The following is a 17,270-nucleotide window of genomic DNA, read 5'->3' on the forward strand; positions in this document are numbered from 1 at the left end:
CATCCATCCTGCTGCTCTTTGCATAAATATTCAATTTAATTCGAATAGTTGGACATTTGTTTCAGACTTCCCAATACAACATGTCAAAATAAAAAAAAACACAACTTTCAAATAAGCAGCTCAAATCAAGCCCCCTGACATTAATGCACTAATGGGCACTGATAGTAAAGAACAGTCAAGTACTGTGCTCTCCAACATTTATGCTGTTCAATCCAAGGGCAAAACATTAGAAATTGGAGCAAAAATAGGTAATTCAGCCTGTTCTGCCATTAGGATCAAAACTGATCATTGCTATACTGTATTCCAAAATATAGTCTTTATCTTTAATATACTGACCAAAGATGCATTCTCCAGAGTTGTGGATGAAAAGATTTATAATTCCATTAAGAAATTTCTTATCAATCTAAAATGATGAACTCATTTTGACTGCACCTCTTAATTCTAAACCTAATTCTAATGTCTGCTCCTTCAAAAGCTGTAAGACTGTCATTTACTTCAATATGATCATCTCTCATTCTTCTAATTTCCAGGAATAGAAGCCAAGTTTTATCAAGCTATTCCTTCCTCCAAAAAATCAATCTTGCGACCATTCACTGCTAACTAAACACAATATTTCGGTTCTATTTTCATGAATCCCATGAAACATTTATATATGGTCCTTTTTAATGAGCACTGGCATATTATTTGGTCTTCTACTTGCTTTCCATACCTACATCTGAAGAACAAAGATCCCTCGCTCTATGAATTCTAGTATTTCTAAGTTTTTTGCGACTTTTAAGATGTTATGCTTATCTATTTATTCTACTAAAGTGGATATATATATATATATATATATACACACACACACACACATATATATATTTCTATGCAGACCATCCTTGCCCAGTCACGTAATTAGTTTATATCCCCTTGCAACCTTATTGGGCCTTAATTCTGCCCATTGGTTTCCAAAGACCTTAAGTGCTTTGTAAATAACCTTGTCCTCACAGTTCGCTTGCCTATATTGCCTTGCATTGTGAGCAAACTTGGATCCATTACAATCAATCTTCCATTTGGAATAATCAATAAAAACTGTAAATCACAGACCCATACAATAATCCTCCCAGTTCCCCGATATTAAAGGCCTGATAATTTGAAGGAGGCCCCCGTATTTATACGGTTACCTGTCTGTTAACTAATTTCATTCATTTTGCAGGCAAAATCAGAATTTATTGCTCTTCCCTAACAGCGCAAAAGATGGCAGTGAACCACCTTCCTGAACAACTGGAACCTTCTGACACATAGTAAGGAAGATGATGCAGAACAGCAAAATATTTCAAAGTAAGGATGATGAAAGACTTTAAGGACAAGTTGCAGGCACTTATGTATATATATATATATATATACAGACCCACTGCCCTCGTCCTTAGTGATACGAGTCACGGACTTGTAGTGTGCTATTAAATACCTCTTTCCAAGTCCAAATTTTACCCCTAATCACATTAACCCTAACATTGTGAGATAAATAATATTAACTGACTCACTTTACCAACCCTAATAGTCTCAACCTTCAAAAAAAATGTCACGCACAATTTTACTTTCCTAATCCATGCTGATTCTTCCCAACTAAATGTAGTGCTATTAGATCTCCAATGCATATCAGGCAAAATGGTCTATATATTTTTTTGTTAAATACAGTGTACATTTGCTACCTTCAGTTTCCAAGGTTTATTCTAAAACCCAGGTAATTCTAGAATGACAAATGTGATGATTCCCAGTGAGTACCCATTTTAAGTTTATTTGATTGAGGGAATTTGTCTGTTCCTTGTCCTTCAGCTCCTCCTCCTTTCTTACATTAATCATTTTAACTAGAAGTTTGGTTCTTCAATATTTTTTGGAATCTTCTATCATATTAAGGTATTTATTTAAAATCTCATTCTTTATTTCTCTTTCTAATTTCTCCCCCATGCATGTCTGTTAGGAATCAAAACTTAAAAGACAATTTCATATTCGAGTGAACAGAATCTGACAGAGAACTGTCAATTTCTTGGTAATCCTTTACTGAAATCTAAAATCCTCTTCACCTTCAGACCTACTGCCCTTTTTGTAAATGTTATAAGCCTTCTACTTCAATTTTACTCTATCTTTTTAGCTGAGATTGCAATGCTTAATTTTTACTTTCGACCAATCACTGAAGAAAGAATGGAGAAAACCACCATGTTAGGATAGATCACTGTTACAAATTTGAGCCCAATAGTATTAAGAGATTTATTATCCAGAACTATTTTAACCATTATATGACATTTTAATTATCCTACAGAACTAACTTTACAGTTATGGAATTACAAAATCTAACCTTTTTATTACCAATTTGGTATAATCTTTATAATTTAATGTATTTGCACATCATTACCTTCTGGTCTTCTTCCTTTGTCCATGGACCTTTCACAAGCTCTGGATTCAGAACCTTCAGCCACCTACGTTGGCACTGAGTATCTGTTCGGTTCTGTTAAAACATAATATAATTAACTTGATAAAAAGAATACATTGCAAAAGGGATGAGAATTAATTTGGTTTTATTTAATTTCATCTTAGTCTCTTGCTATTCTCCACAACCACTGAAGGTATGCCAGTCTCGTTCTAACCAGGTATTACCTCAGTATTATTACAGATAAGGTGTAACAATGAGGTCCTGGCTCACGCCCAGATACCCAGCCTCTTCACCCTGCTCCAACAACACCGTCTCCGCTGGCTGGGCCATGTACACCGCATGTCAGACGGGAGGATCCCGAAAGACCTGCTGTACGGGGAACTGGCCTCCGGCAAGAGAGCACAAGGGTGGCCCCATCTTCATTTCAAAGACGTTTGCAAAAGAGACATGAAGTCACTGAAAATGAACGTCAAGAGGTGGGAGGACATCGCAAGCAATCGCTCTCAGTGGAGGCTGGAACTACGCAGAGGTCTAAAAACAGGTGAAGAGAAGCTGAGGCTTGCTGCTGAAGAAAAGCGCACTCGTCGGAAAAACAGCACCAAGACAACACTGGAGGACAGTGCCTTCAAGTGCAGTCAATGCAGCCGAGACTGTCACTCCCGTGTGGGCCTCTACAGCCACAACAGATGCTGCTCTAACACAGACTGAAGCAAGACTTTCCAGGCACAGATCCATGGTCTTGCGAGACTAACGGATTGCACCACCAAGGTGGGATCAGCCTCCAAATGCATCCCGTCTCTCTGCTGATCATTCCCAATTCCATGACTCCCAACTCCCTTCTCCAAGAGCATTACATTACTCTTGCCTTCACCTTCCAATGCATGATGAAACAAAACAGTACAGCTTAGGCACAGGCCCTTCAACCCACGATGTTGTGCCAATCTAATTAAACTAATGACACTTAACTAAACTAGACTTTGCATCTGACAAATAAGCCCAGAAATAAGCTACTAATCCCACTCCTATATCCACATTTTGGGGAATATTTCCCTTTTAATACCATTGTTCTCCTTTCTATGGACTCTGTTCCAATTAGTCTTCCATAAGATTATTCCAACAAAAGGTACCATTAAAAATAACCAGCATCACAAACTCAGCAAGTTACTTGTATTTCCTTCAATTTCTACAATTTTCTTAGCATTTTCTGTTCAAGTAGCTGATAGTCACATCAGATATGATAGATTGACCCTTCTGAACATCGGAAAAACAGCATTTGCCCATTATGTGCTGCCTTTCCTACACTGGGAACCCCTACTTGCGCGATTCATGAGAGACTCATTCCTTACACTGCCACTACCTCGGAAGAAGCACTGGAGGCAAGGGAGAAAGGCCGACGTCCTGGTGAGGCTGAGACGACGTGCAAATCGGCCGCCACTCCCTAGAGCACTCCTGGCTAACATTCAGTACCTGGACAACAAGCTGTGGGAACTGACAGCCAGAAATCTCCTACCAGCGGAAACAAAGGAATGTAACGTTTTGTGCTTCGTGGAGACCTGGCTGACGGAGGAGATACCGGATCATGCTATTGAACCCTCTAGGCTCTCCCTGTTCCGGGTGGACAGGTCAAAAAACCTCCATGGGAAGAATAAAGGAGGAGGGGTACGCTTTATGGTCAACAATGTTTAGTACAACCCCCAGAATATGCATGCTATCAAATCCTTTTGTTCCCCAGACCTGGAATACCTGGTGCAGCTCCCTGCCTAGGGAGTTCACAGATGTTATCATCACTGCTGTGTACATTCCGCTGCAGGCTGATACTGACCTGGCTCTCAAGGAACTGTACAAGACCATCAACACACTGGAGAATGCACACCCAGAAGCTGCCTTCATCATTGTGGGTGACTTTAATCGAGCATTGCTGACAAAAGTCTCTCCGAAGTTTTGTCAGCACATCCAGGTGAGCACTTGTGCAGATAACACTCTCGACCACTGTTACGCTCCCTTTCATAACGCTTACAAAGCTTTCCTTCGCCCAGCTTTTGGAAAATCAGACCACTCTTTGATCCTGCATATCCCGACATACAGGCAGAAACTGAAACAAGAGGTGGCCATAGTTAGAACCATCCACGTTTGGTCCAACCAATTGGCCTCCACGCTGCAGGACTGCTTCCATGACGTCGACTGGAATGTCTTCCATGATAAGGATGTCTCCGAGTTCATGGATGGAGTCACATGCTTCATCCCAAAGTGCATCGATGATGTTATCCCCCAGAAGTTAGTCAGGGTCTTCCCGAACCAGAAACCCTGGATCAATAGCTCCACGTGAGCAGCACTTACTGCATGACATAGCGCTTACATTGCCGGTGATCAGCTGGAGCTCAAGAAAAGCAGCTACAATCTGTGCAAAGCTATCAAGGCTGTGAAACAATACAAGGACAAAATTGAGTCAAGATTCACAACGAATAGCATATGTGACTTGAGGCGAGGGTTGCATACCATCGCAATCTTCACAGCCAAATGTAGTGGTGCTGCCAACATTGCAGCCTCCTTCCCAGATGAGCTCAATCACTTTTATGCTCGGTTTGATGTCGCTAACTCTGAGCCTCCGAGGAAAGCCACCGCTACAACCTGCAACCTGGTCTCTGAGGCGAGGTACAAAGACGTTTCCAACATGCAAACAGTCGCAAGGCTGCGGGACCAGGCGGCATCCCAGGGTGAGTACTCGGGATGTGCGCAGCACAACTGGCAGGTGTGTTTACTGACATTTTTAAATCTCTCCCTCACCCAGAGTAATCTCAAACAATAACGAGGTGGCCAACAGGAAGGAAGTCATCTCTCTGACACAGTGGTGTCAAGAAGACAACCTCTCCCTCAATGTCGGAAAAACAAAGGAGCTGGTTGTGGATTACAGGAGGGATGGAGATGGGCTAAGCTGGGCTGACTGGCTGCATCACTGCCTGGTATGGGAACTGTACCTCTGTTAATCGCAGGGCTCTCAGAGTGGTGTGGACAGCCCAGCACATCCCATGATTCAGGACATTTACAAAGACAGGTGTGAAAAGGGCCCGAAGGATCATTGGGGTCCCGAGTCACCCCAACCACAATCTACTCCAGCTGCTACCATCCAGGAAATGGTATCGCAGCATAAAAGCCAGGACCAACAGACTCTGGGACAGCTTCTTCCACCAGACCATCAGACTGATTAACTCCTGCTGATGTGAGTATATTTCCATGTTACATTGACTGTTCTATTTATTATAAATTACTATGATTGCATATTGCACATTTAGACAGAGACATAATGTAAAGACTTTTACTCATGTATGTGAAGGATGTAAGAAATAAAGTGTATTCAATTCAATTTAGTATGAAGTATGCTATATTTACGCACACACGAGGAAATCTGCAGATGCTGGAAATTCAAGCAACACACGCAAATTGCTGGTGGAATGCAGCAGGCCAGGCAGCAACTATAGGAAGAAGTACAGTCGACGATAGTCCCGACGAAGGGTCTCGGCCCGAAACGTCAACTGTACTTCTTCCTATAGATGCTGCCTGGCCTGCTGCGTTCCACCAGTATTTTGTGTGTGTATGCTATATTCACAATCTGTTTATCTGATTAGAGACCAAAATGACATTAGGTGAACATCTCTATTCTATTTGGAGATATAGTGCCAGCTCTGCCCTGGTTAAGTTCTCCTCCCAATGAAACATTTCCAGCTCTAATGAGCCTCAACACAAAATATAGGAATGGTATCTTCCTTCAAGATTTTCTCACATTTGATCTGAACATTTGACTTTTCTGAACTTTGTAATCTACTTACTCCTCTCTACCTTTGTCTTTTACCTACTTTCTACCCATTTAACTAATTCAAAACATTGACAGTCAATACCCAAAACGTCAGTCCACTCTCACATATTGATTGGCTAGCAAGAGAGGCCTAACACTATTCAGCAGAAAACCTCACCTGATAACAGGTTAGTAGGGAGCAAAATTTAATTGTTCTTAAGAGAACATGAAAAATTCTAAATGACTTTGAAGAGTGTTAAAACTACATTGGCTTGTGCTTTGAACGGTGTTCAGTGAGCAATGAAGCAACTAGCACTTGTGCTCTTCATCACCAAGCAGCACCCCATTTCTTACACCAGCCAGTCCTAGAGCCAAAGATCCAAATTACAAAGCTCTACAGAACTCTGGATGCCTTCCAAACAGTAAAGCAAGGCCAATGGGAAGTTATCTTAAACCTAACCAAGCTCATTCCACAGGAAAGAAAGAAAAATTCATTTCATCAAACTGCAAAATGAATGAAGACATAGTTCCAGAAGCAAGTTCAAGGCTTCCAGTGAGGGGCACCTATTCAACAATTACCAGAATTTTGTACTTCATTGCTAGAAAGAGCAGTACAAAGCAGATCAAAATTGCACAATCTGTAACAAGAACATTTGGACCCAGTCTACCAAATAATAGGTCAGAATAGTTTTGGAAAACAGCAATTTTTTTTAATGCCTTTCAATTTTACAGCCTAACCATTGTTTCTCTCACAGTACTCATATACTCTGTATGTAAGTCTATTTGTTGTATATAATTCCAGATCAATGCAAATAATAAATATGGTTTTCTGAGATCTTCACATACAATAATCTGGTAGATCATTTTTATCTCATGAAGAACTCGGACAAAAATGACTACTTTTAAAAGTCTTAACTACAAAGATACTTACAGAGAAATTACTTGCTATAAGTTTCCAGTCATTTTTGCCAAATTGCTTTATCAGCTTCTTCAACCTTTCATCCTACACAAAAGTACAAAGTTTAATTTAAACCACTATAACACTGTAATCATTAATATTCCATTGGAGACACAGCTTGGTGCCTCTTATAACCACTGAGAAACAATATATGGAACAGGACCAATTAATAGAGCTCTACAACAAAAGTATAAGATGTTTATGCCTAAAGTACTGTGGAAGCAGACAGAGAAATGCAATGTGATCTAGATTAGATTCAGAAATACAGGGGAAAATGTTGCATTAAACTACAACTTTGCAATATGTCTGATAAGTGATGTTGAAATAGAAATGCCCTCACTAAATTATCTGTTGTAAACCCATTTACTGCTGTTTTTCTCTACTGTACTACATTCTTAAGAGTAGAACATATTATTCAGGCTGAAGGTATTCTTTATAGATCTTTAAAACAAAAAGGGATAACTTTTAAAATTAACCTCATGGTATTAGAAAACAGTTAAGAATGTCACTGACCACCAAATCCATTGTCAGAATGCTGGCAACTGATGCTGACAAATATTTGAACTTGCAGCATTTTAAGAAGGTAACACAATAATGAAAATTATGGCACAAAGTCCCTATCCTAGTTCCTGTTTTACAAAGGAAGTGGGCAAGAACAGTTCAGATGTTCAGCTAATTTCAGAAAAGATTTTTTTTAAGCATGCAAGTCTTTTTATTACTTAAGATGAGGGGAAGAAACAAAGAAATCTGTTATCAGAAACATCTCTCTAGAGTCTATAATAAAGAGTAAAATGACTGACGACCTTTGAAAACCTTTGATTGATCAGATATATAAAAAAACAATGAGGACCTGTAAAGTGCAACTCATATCCAATGATTTTATTACTTAAGTAGTGAGCAGGGGATATCTTTGGAGTTACTTACCTGAAGTAACCTTTCATAAAATCCCTTGTCAGAAACTGAAAACTGAGGTTGCTCATGGGACGAAAGGCAGCTTATTGGGCTGATTGGAAAAGTCTAAGCAGTTCCATGATCATGTCAAATGACAAAGTCAAAATAAATCAATGTATGTATATGTTACCATATACTGCCTTGAGATGCATCAAGCATTTACAATAGAAATATAGGACTTGCATCATACATTGGGATGCTCCCATCAGTTACCTGACAAGGTAACCGTAGGGTCTGGTCAGGGGCAGATGTCATCAGATGGTGCCCAACCTTCATCGTGTTTCGATCCTTAACCACTACATTCTTCTCTCTTCCTTCAGTTAGTCCTGACGAAGGGTCTCGGCCTGAAATGTCAACTGCACCTCTTCCTAGAGATGCTGCCTGGCCTGCTGCGTTCACCAGCAACTTTGATGTGTGTTGCTTGAATTTCCAGCATCTGCAGAATTCCTGTTGTTTGCCACTACATTCTTCAGTTGGTGCGTCAGCAGTGATGGTCAAGTCCCTGCCCAACTGTCCTAAATTCCAGCTCAACTCCTGTCTCCTACTCCATATCCAGCAAGAGGGTCTTTCTGCTTCCTCCCCCATCCTGGGAACTGCTTGGTTCTTGCCCTTTTCATCAAAGCTCAGTGGCAACAGCAACCTCCAGGCTGACCTTGCCGAGAACCCTCTACAGCCGATCTCCATGGGGAATAGCCATGTGGCCTCTGATATGACTGGTGTGGCCTGCTCCTTGATGAAAATGACTGCCCAGTTTGCCTCTCTGTCAGCTGATGTCTTTTTACACCTCTCCTGCTCCAGTGTGTCAGCAAGGAATAGCAGGACCTTGTTGTGGTGCCACCTATGCTGTCCTTGTATTAAAGCTGTTTTGCATCCTGACAGTACAGTGGCATGCAAAAGTTTGGGCACCCCAGTCAAAACTTCTGTTTCTGTGAATAGCTAAGCGAGTAAAAGGTTACCTGATTCCCAAAAGGCATAAAGTTAAAGATGACACATTTCTTTAATATTTTAAGCAAGATTACTTCTTTATTTCCATCTTTTACAGTTTCAAAATAACAAAAAAGGAAAAGGGACCGAAGCAAAAGTTTGGACACCCTGCATGGTCAGTACTTAGTAACACCCGCTTTGGCAAGAATCACAGCTTGTAAACGCTTTCTGTAGCCAGCTAAGAGTCTCTCAATTCTTGTTTGGGGGATTTTTGCCCATTCTTCCTTGCAAAAGGCTTCCAGTTCTGTGAGATTCTTGGGCCGTCTTGCATGCCTGCTCTTTTGAGGTCTATCCACAGATTTTCGATGATGTTTAGGTCGAGGGACTGTGAGGGCCATGGCAAAACCTTCAGCTTCTGCCTCTTGAGGTAGTCCATCATTGATTTTGAGGTGTGTTTAGGATCATTATCCTGTTGTAGAAGCCATTCTCTTTTCATCTTCAGCTTTTTTTTTTACAGACGGTGTGACGTTTGCTTCCAGAATTTGCTGGTATTTAATTGAATTCATTCTTCCCTCTACCAGTGAAATGTTTCCCGTGCCACCGGCTGCAACACAAGCCCAAAGCATGCTTGATCCACCCCCGTGCTTAACAGTTGGAGAGGTGTTCTTTTCATGAAGTTCTGTACCCTTTTTTCTCCAAACATACCTTTGCTCAATGCAGCCAAAAAGTTCTATTTTAACTTCTTCAGTCCACAGGACTTGTTTCCAAAATGCATCAGGCTTATTTAGATGTTTCTTTGCAAACTTCTGACGCTGAATTTCATGGTGAGGATGCAGGAAAGGTTTTCTTCTGATGACTCTTCCATGAAGGTCATATTTTTGCAGGTGTCACTGCACAGTAGACCACCACTCCAGAGTCTGCTAAATCTTTCTGAAGGTCTTTTGCAGTCAAACAGGGGTTTTGATTTGCATTTCTAGCAATCCTACAAGCAGTTCTCTCTGAAAGTTTTCTTGGTCTTCCAGACCTCAACTTGACCTTCGCCATTCCTGTTAACTGCCATTTCTTAATTACATTACGAACTGAGGAAACGGCTACCTGAAAACACTTTGCTATCTTCTTATAGCCTTCTCCTGTTTTGTGGGCACCATTTATTTTAATTTTCAGAGTGCTAGGAAGCTGCTTGGAGGAGCCCATGGCTGCTGATTGTTGGGACAAGGTTTGAGGAGTCAGGGTATTTATAAAGCTTTGAAATTTGCATTACCTAGTCTTTCCTAACGATGATTGTGAACAAGCCATAGCCCTAACAAGCTAATTAAGGTTGAGAGCTCAAATCTCTTGGGGTGCCCAAACTTTTGCATGGTGCTCCTTTCCTTTTTTTCCCACTCTAAAATTGTACAAAACAAAAAAAAAATCTTATTTAAAATGTTGAAAAGAATGTTTCATCTTTAACTTTATGACTTTTGGAGATCAGTTCATCTTCTACTCACTTAACTATTCACAATAACAGAAATTTTGACCAGGGGTGCCCAAACATTTGCATGCCACTGTATGTGTAAGAGTGAACCTCACTAACCACAAAGCTTGCAGTTAGGGTCCTCTCTCAGCTCCCGTTTATGCAGCTATGATGGTGTGGGGAGAGTGTCATACATAGACCGCAGAAGGAAAGAAATAAGGAAGAGCTCCAGTCTGCAAAGTTCCGCTCAAGTGATCTTGTGCTTGAGAAGATCCCATTTTATCCAGGCACCCTGTGACCCTAACTCCACTACCTTCGATACCCGCTTTTCATCCTCACAGTTCCGTACTTCTGCCTGGACCATGTCACGCCTACCCCTTGCACTTCCCCATCGTTGGAAGCACGCAGAGTCAAGGCTTTCCCACCCCAGGCAAGGGTTGCCAATGATGTCTCTCAATTGCAGGGAGCTCACTGTCTGGTCTATGGTCAAGTTGGCAGCCCACTTTCACCCTGATCTTTTTGCGACTCCTACTTGATTTATTAACTTGTCATTGGAGCCCCTCAGCATTAACACAACTCTACACTTTGCCATCTTGAACTCCTCCACTACCGATGACAATGGGAGCTGTAGCTGGACTAATCTTAAGTAGAGACCCATTGAAGAAAAACTTGGGGGGAAAGTCCCCAGACACCTCCACAGGTGCTTGTCAACTTTCCTCTAAATGAATTCTACAGTGGTCATGGGGTACTTGTACACCATGAAAAGCCAGAGCAGCCTTGGTAGAAGACCATGTTGGTACAACCATATTAAATTTACCAGGGAGTTCAGTTTTGTCAATCTTCTACAGCCATTCTTCAGTCTGCTTTAGTGTCAGTGATGTTGGCACTGTCTGTCATTGCTGCATTAAACCACTTTCCAAGACACTTTATTGAGTTGTTTTCTATGAATGGAACGACTGTTCCCCATAGATGAAGACTGAACTTGCTAGTAATCTTGCCCTTTTGATCACCATGCATCCGGACTTCCTCACCTTGAAGGTCATCCTAGCCCAGGTAGCTACGTTGTCCAGGGTTTCCAACAGCCATCTTGCTTGGACATGAGTTACAATGGTTACTGTGATGTCATCCATGATCCCCCGTATTGCAGGTTGTCAGATCCTAGGCTCCAACACTGAGCCTTGGGTTACGTAAGCTGCTGCTGATACAGGGAGGTTCACACCCATGACAAACAAGATGGGGGAAGATGGTACAGCTAGTAGGAACACCTTTTTGGAGGTCTTGCCACCTGGTTGTATAATGGACTGAAGTGAAGCATGGCTTGAATCCTCCTAGGCAGTTGGTAATCATGCCTTGTGTTACTGAGGGGGATACGGTAGTGGTCCAGGACAACCTGGATGAGGACATGTGGAATTGATCCGTAGGCGTTGGCTAGGTCTAACCAAACGACTGTTAAGTTGCCTTTCTTCTGCCTGGCCTTGCAGATCAATTAGCTGTTTATTTTGGTGTGTTGATATAGTGGTACTCCATTAAGTATGAGGTCAGCCTTCTAGCAAGCACCGACAATATCTTGTGAGGGAGATTGTCCCAAACTGGGTGATTATGGAGGAACGTTCTTCCTTGGGAACAAAGCATCCTTCAACCATTCTCCAGCTTGGTAGAATAGTGCCTTTGGTCCAAATCTTCCTCATTATCTTTCCAAACCTCTGGAAGAGTTTTGGGCATTTCTTATATACCTTGCAGGGTATACCACTTGGTCCTGGGGCGGCAGATGACTTTGCTCTCTTTCTGATATTCTGGACCTCCTGCCACATGGGCTCTGCCATGTTCAGCTCAGTTGCTGGGATTCTTGGTTGGGGGGCTTTTGGATTGAATTCTAGTCTCTGATTCCTACGGGGACTGCTATGTGATTCCTGCTGTAATTCTTCCACCTCCTGCTTTGCGCTGATTAGGGTGCCAAAATTTTGCTGGCTGAGAACAGTCTTGGTGAACCTGAATGGGTTTTAACAAACTGTGCTTTTCTCTTTCTCCCTTTTTTGCTTTCTCTGCTGCTCCACTCTCCTGAGTTTGTGCAGCTGTTCCCGCAGTTCACTGGTTCAATCTTTGACACCTTCTTATTCATCGGGTGAACTGTTTTTGAATTGTTTGTTAAGAGTCTTTTTCTCGCTTCTCAGGTGGCAAATCTCCCTTTCCCTCCTGTCTGGTTGCCATGATGGATCCCTTTCTTCTCCATTGGGCTGAATCGCTCTTTAGCAGTGGCTATGAAGGAGTTAATTTTCCTGTAGAGTCCAGCCAATGTAGCTTCCAAGATGTAATCCAGGTCATTATAGAACTGTTTCCAAGATACACTGTCTGATGATCTAGGCCTTCTGATGCCTTCTTTCCTTGATGAATGGATTAGGCTATCTGAGGGGGGACTCACTTGGTCTCTTCTTTGGCAATGGGGCAGCTTAGGTGCAGAGAAATCTTCAGCTCTGTGGGGTGATTCCCAGCAGTTGAATCTGTGCGTCACACTTAAATGGCCTTCTTTCCACAGCTGGACCTGCTTTGGTGTATCTTGAAGCCTTTGATGTTTTTGCAAATTTTGCCACAATGGGGCTTTGCACTGAATGCTTCCCTGGTAAGTGTTGTTTGCTTGACCCTTCTCATTATCGTATTTATAGTCCTGGCTGCTGCCGTTATGTCCATCCTATTGAGTCTCTCATCCTCCCTCCCTCTATGAAGACTCTGGGGGTATTGCGTATTTAGTTCATCTGTAGCTCGTATGGTGCCCTCTTGCGAGCGCTGCACACAAGTTTGCTAGTCTTGTGTGTCTGTGCCAATCTTTCCTGGAGGTCAGCTGTCTCTCCAGCATCACCAACCTTTCTTGGTTGCCATCCAGTCTTTCCTGGAAGTCACTGACAAACCAGGTATCACTTGCATCATACACCAAACTATACATGAATAAAAACTGACATCTCACCAATGTGCAAAAGACAAATTATGCAAATAAGAAATTAATACTGAGAACATGAGTTACAGAGTCCTTGAAAATGAGTTTGTAGTTTGTGGAATCAGTTCAGAGACAAGAATAGAGAGTATGGAGATACTCAATTTGACAGCATGTGACCCAGCAGGATCTCAAAAAGTTCTGTGTTGGGATTGCAATTAGCTGGTGCATTGAGAAATTATTTAAATCATGGGATAGAAATATACTTTTCTAAATGTATTGACAACACAATGATAGACAGCACTATACCGCGGTACCAAGATTTTAATAGAATGACCAAATGTGGCATATAACGTAGGTGGCTGTAGTCATCTATTTTAGACCAAAAAAATTGTAATTCAAAATATTTCTGAAATTATGCAAAGTGAGAAGCAATAAAAATACTACAAGGACCATTAAAATATCATATTCAGGTAAAGCAAGATTAATGGAGTGCTGACAGTTATACATCTCCAGGATAGGATAGAAGTTATACTTTTATCTAAACAAAAACTTGATATTGGGAGTTTTGCAAATATTTATTAGCAGCATATTTAATTAAATACCAAGGGGTGACCTCATCAATGTTCACAAAGTTATGTGGGCATAGATGGGAGATGCAAATTTTGTCCAGAGTTTGTTGAATATCTGGAATAAGCTGTCAAAAGAATATGGAGACAAGTTGTCACAATGTTTAAAAGACAGTTGGACAGATACTTAGATAGGAAAAACACAGAAGGACATGGACACCAGACGGACAGATAGGATTAGTGTAAATAGGCACTTTGGCCAGCATGGAAGAGGTGGGCTAAAAGACCTTATCTTGGTGTTGTACATTTCTATGATTTAAACTAGGACTGAAGTCTCTGGAATTTAAAAGACAGGTGACTTCATTAACATTTTCAAGATTTACATTTACACTGGTTAGGCAAAGTCTAGGACCAGAGGTATTGCCTAAAAGTTCGTGCCAGCCTCTCAGGAGTGAAGCTGAAAAACACTCAGTGCTAGTAGAGATTTGAAACACTCTTCCCTATACAGTAGGTGATGCTGGGTCAACTGTTAATGTTAAATTTGAGATTGATATCAAGGTATTAAGAGAAACAGAGAAAAGGCAGAGAAATAAAATCACAGATCAGCCAAGATATTGAAGTGCTCAGGAGCCCAAGGGATAGATGGCTTAACCATGTGCCAATACCATGGATAAAACACTCTACTGTTATGTTAGTGCTCTGACATGTGCATTAACAATATTCAGAACAGATTCATAGCTGCAATGGTTAGTTGGAGTCACTAAAATTTGGTTAACGTGTCAATCTGCTGGTTGATCTATGCACTTGGAAATTAACAGGGTCACTTAAACCTACTTGATTGGTTGTACATGACAGTGACTAAATCAGAAGAATATCTCATGTGATAAATAATTTGAAGTTCAGCACACATCCAGTTCACCCCTGAACATTTACAGGACTTAACACATGAATCCTGAGTCATAACTATGTACACATTTGATGCCCACATTCTGAAATCCACTGTAAGTGGATTGCCATTGCTTTACCTACCAAATACAATCAAATTTGAATTCTTACTAAAAAGAATTTCTATATTCTTATAACAAATTAGCATTTATATGTGGTAGCATTAGTATGCTTCAGGAATATTCCAGTGAAAACTAGAGTGACATGAACAGCAAGAACTGAAAGAAAATTAAACTTTTTATTCGAGCAATCCCCTTCTGTCCAAGGCAGCATGAAAAAAAACCTATAGAACAAAATATGATTTCTAAATTGATCTTAATAACATCGATTAGATAGCATACAAGTGGAATTTATTTTATAAGCAGGAAGGTTACCAACAAAAAAAAGTTTTCAAGTTCTATACAACCATTGGATTTCACATATAAATGGCAAATCCTTTATCATAGCAATCCTAACAGACATCAAAATCTTATCCATTTTGCAACTTTAAGTTTGTGAATTTTAAACAAACTGGTTTCAGAGCAAATACCTCTTCTGAAGTCCATTTGACTTTGTACAGTTTACTTCCATCTTTGCCGTCTGGAACATCATAATCCAAATCCTGTGACAGCTCATCCAACTCCTCACTATATTTCACACAAAATTAAAAAAAAGCTCAGAATGTAATAGACAATGCAAGCTTTGAGTTCTCTCTTGGCCGCAGCACAGAAGGTTGCAGGCGAAGTACAAGAAAATGGAATTTTCATTAGATAGACACTTGATGGCCGACATTCTGGAAGATCCTACATCCTTCATTTCCCACCCCCTTCAAGTAGAAGTTGCCCTCTATCACCATTAGTGAGGGAATGCACGAGCATAATTTGCAATGAACCTGTGACAATAGATGTCCATAAAACACTAAATATAAGTCTCATTACCAAAGCTTCATTATATTGAAGGCAGTAAAAATTCAAAATTCAGTCAAGCAATTGTAATTTTTGTAAATTAGCTATAAATTCTCATCTATATTTTTGATATTGCATACAATGTTGCTTTTTTAAAATTCAATGATCAACCTCTACACCTCTGAGAATGCATTTTCATCCTCTGTCCTCAGATCTTTCTATCTTAGAATCAATCTGTCTTTCTGTTACAAAAGTATGAATTAGGAGCAGGAGAGGACATTTGGCCTGTCAACCCTCCCTACTGTTAAATAAGATCGTGGTTCATTGCTTTCTTCCCTGCGTTTTCTGTTGCTGTCTTTCTCATAAAATTTTCTTTGATTATATTACTTCTTTCATCCGGGCAGTGCTGTCAAGGACAGGAGTTATTGTCCATTGCTTACATGTCCTTAGGAAGGTTGTGAACAAACTTTCAGGTGAAGGTGCTCTCACAGTGGCGTTGGTTGGTAAGTTCCAAAATTTAAACCCTGGGAATGATAAAGGTCTGGCACTTTATTTCCAGTCAATTTGAGGGGGAATCTGCAGGAGGTAGAAATCTATATGCCTTTTACCTGTTGGCACATATTACAGTTTAGGTGATGCTGTGAGAATATGGACAAGTAACTGTAATGCATTTTGTAGAAGGAACAGGCAGCTGCCATTGTGGTTGAATGAATTTTCAGGATGATTGATACAGTTCCAATCAAGTGCACTACTTTGGTGTGGACAGTCAAGTGCCTGGAGAGATGCTGGACTTGGACTTGAAGGCAGGTCGCCAGCGAAGTTCCAACTCTCAAGAATCTTTATGAGACCCTTCCTTACGTTTATCAGGATTTGTGTCTTGGAATTATGCAATGCTGTTCCAGTGGAGTCAAGGTCCCACTGACCCACTACCTGGAAGTGGTGCATTCCCAAAATGTTTTCGGCTCTCGTCGAGTTCCGAGACAATAAATACAAATGGACCAGTAGGATAAGATATTCTTAAAAGTTTTTAGAGGAGCCCTTAAGGCTATAATTTTACAGCAGGGAATCGGGATGAGGCCGGGCAGCTCTTCAAGCGAGCATAAGCACGAAGGGCCGAAGGGTGACCTTTTATGAACCAGATATTTGATGCAGATAGAAAATCAGCCAGTAAATAACACAAGCGAGGCTTCAGAGTGGCCACTCACTTACCGGAGGGTCTGCTGCGCCATGGTCACCAGCGCGGAGAGAGCTCGCCCGTTGCCCCTTCAGCCCGCCACCCCAGCCTCAAGGGCAGAAAAATACAAATATCAAGAACCCGACGCGAGTTCAGCAGCTGCAGTGTGTCCAGTGTAGACCCTTTATTCCAGGTCTCGGAGCCGGCCTGACTAACTAACTGACTCCGGTGTCTTCCGCCCGAACTAAAAACCGCCAAATCTAGCGCTCGCCGCCGGCCGCTGAGC

General features: G+C 41.2%; 1 protein-coding gene across 3 annotated transcripts in view; it reads right to left on the reverse strand.

The window, feature by feature from the left end:
- The window catches only part of mybl2b (v-myb avian myeloblastosis viral oncogene homolog-like 2b), a 64,901-nt gene extending 47,631 nt beyond the window's left edge, over positions 1-17,270 (reverse strand). For all 3 annotated transcript variants that reach the window (XM_072242513.1, XM_072242507.1, XM_072242499.1), the window contains exons 1-4: positions 17,020-17,270; positions 15,456-15,552; positions 7,132-7,203; positions 2,393-2,485 (exon numbers count right to left, since the gene is read on the reverse strand). In XM_072242513.1, coding sequence (XP_072098614.1) covers positions 2,393-2,485; positions 7,132-7,203; positions 15,456-15,552; positions 17,020-17,039 — 282 coding nt within the window. In that variant the 5' untranslated portion in view covers positions 17,040-17,270. The remainder of the gene's footprint in view (positions 1-2,392; positions 2,486-7,131; positions 7,204-15,455; positions 15,553-17,019) is intronic.

Source organism: Mobula birostris, chromosome 2, assembly GCF_030028105.1.
Source record: "Mobula birostris isolate sMobBir1 chromosome 2, sMobBir1.hap1, whole genome shotgun sequence".
Classification (NCBI taxonomy): Eukaryota; Metazoa; Chordata; class Chondrichthyes; order Myliobatiformes; family Myliobatidae; genus Mobula; species Mobula birostris.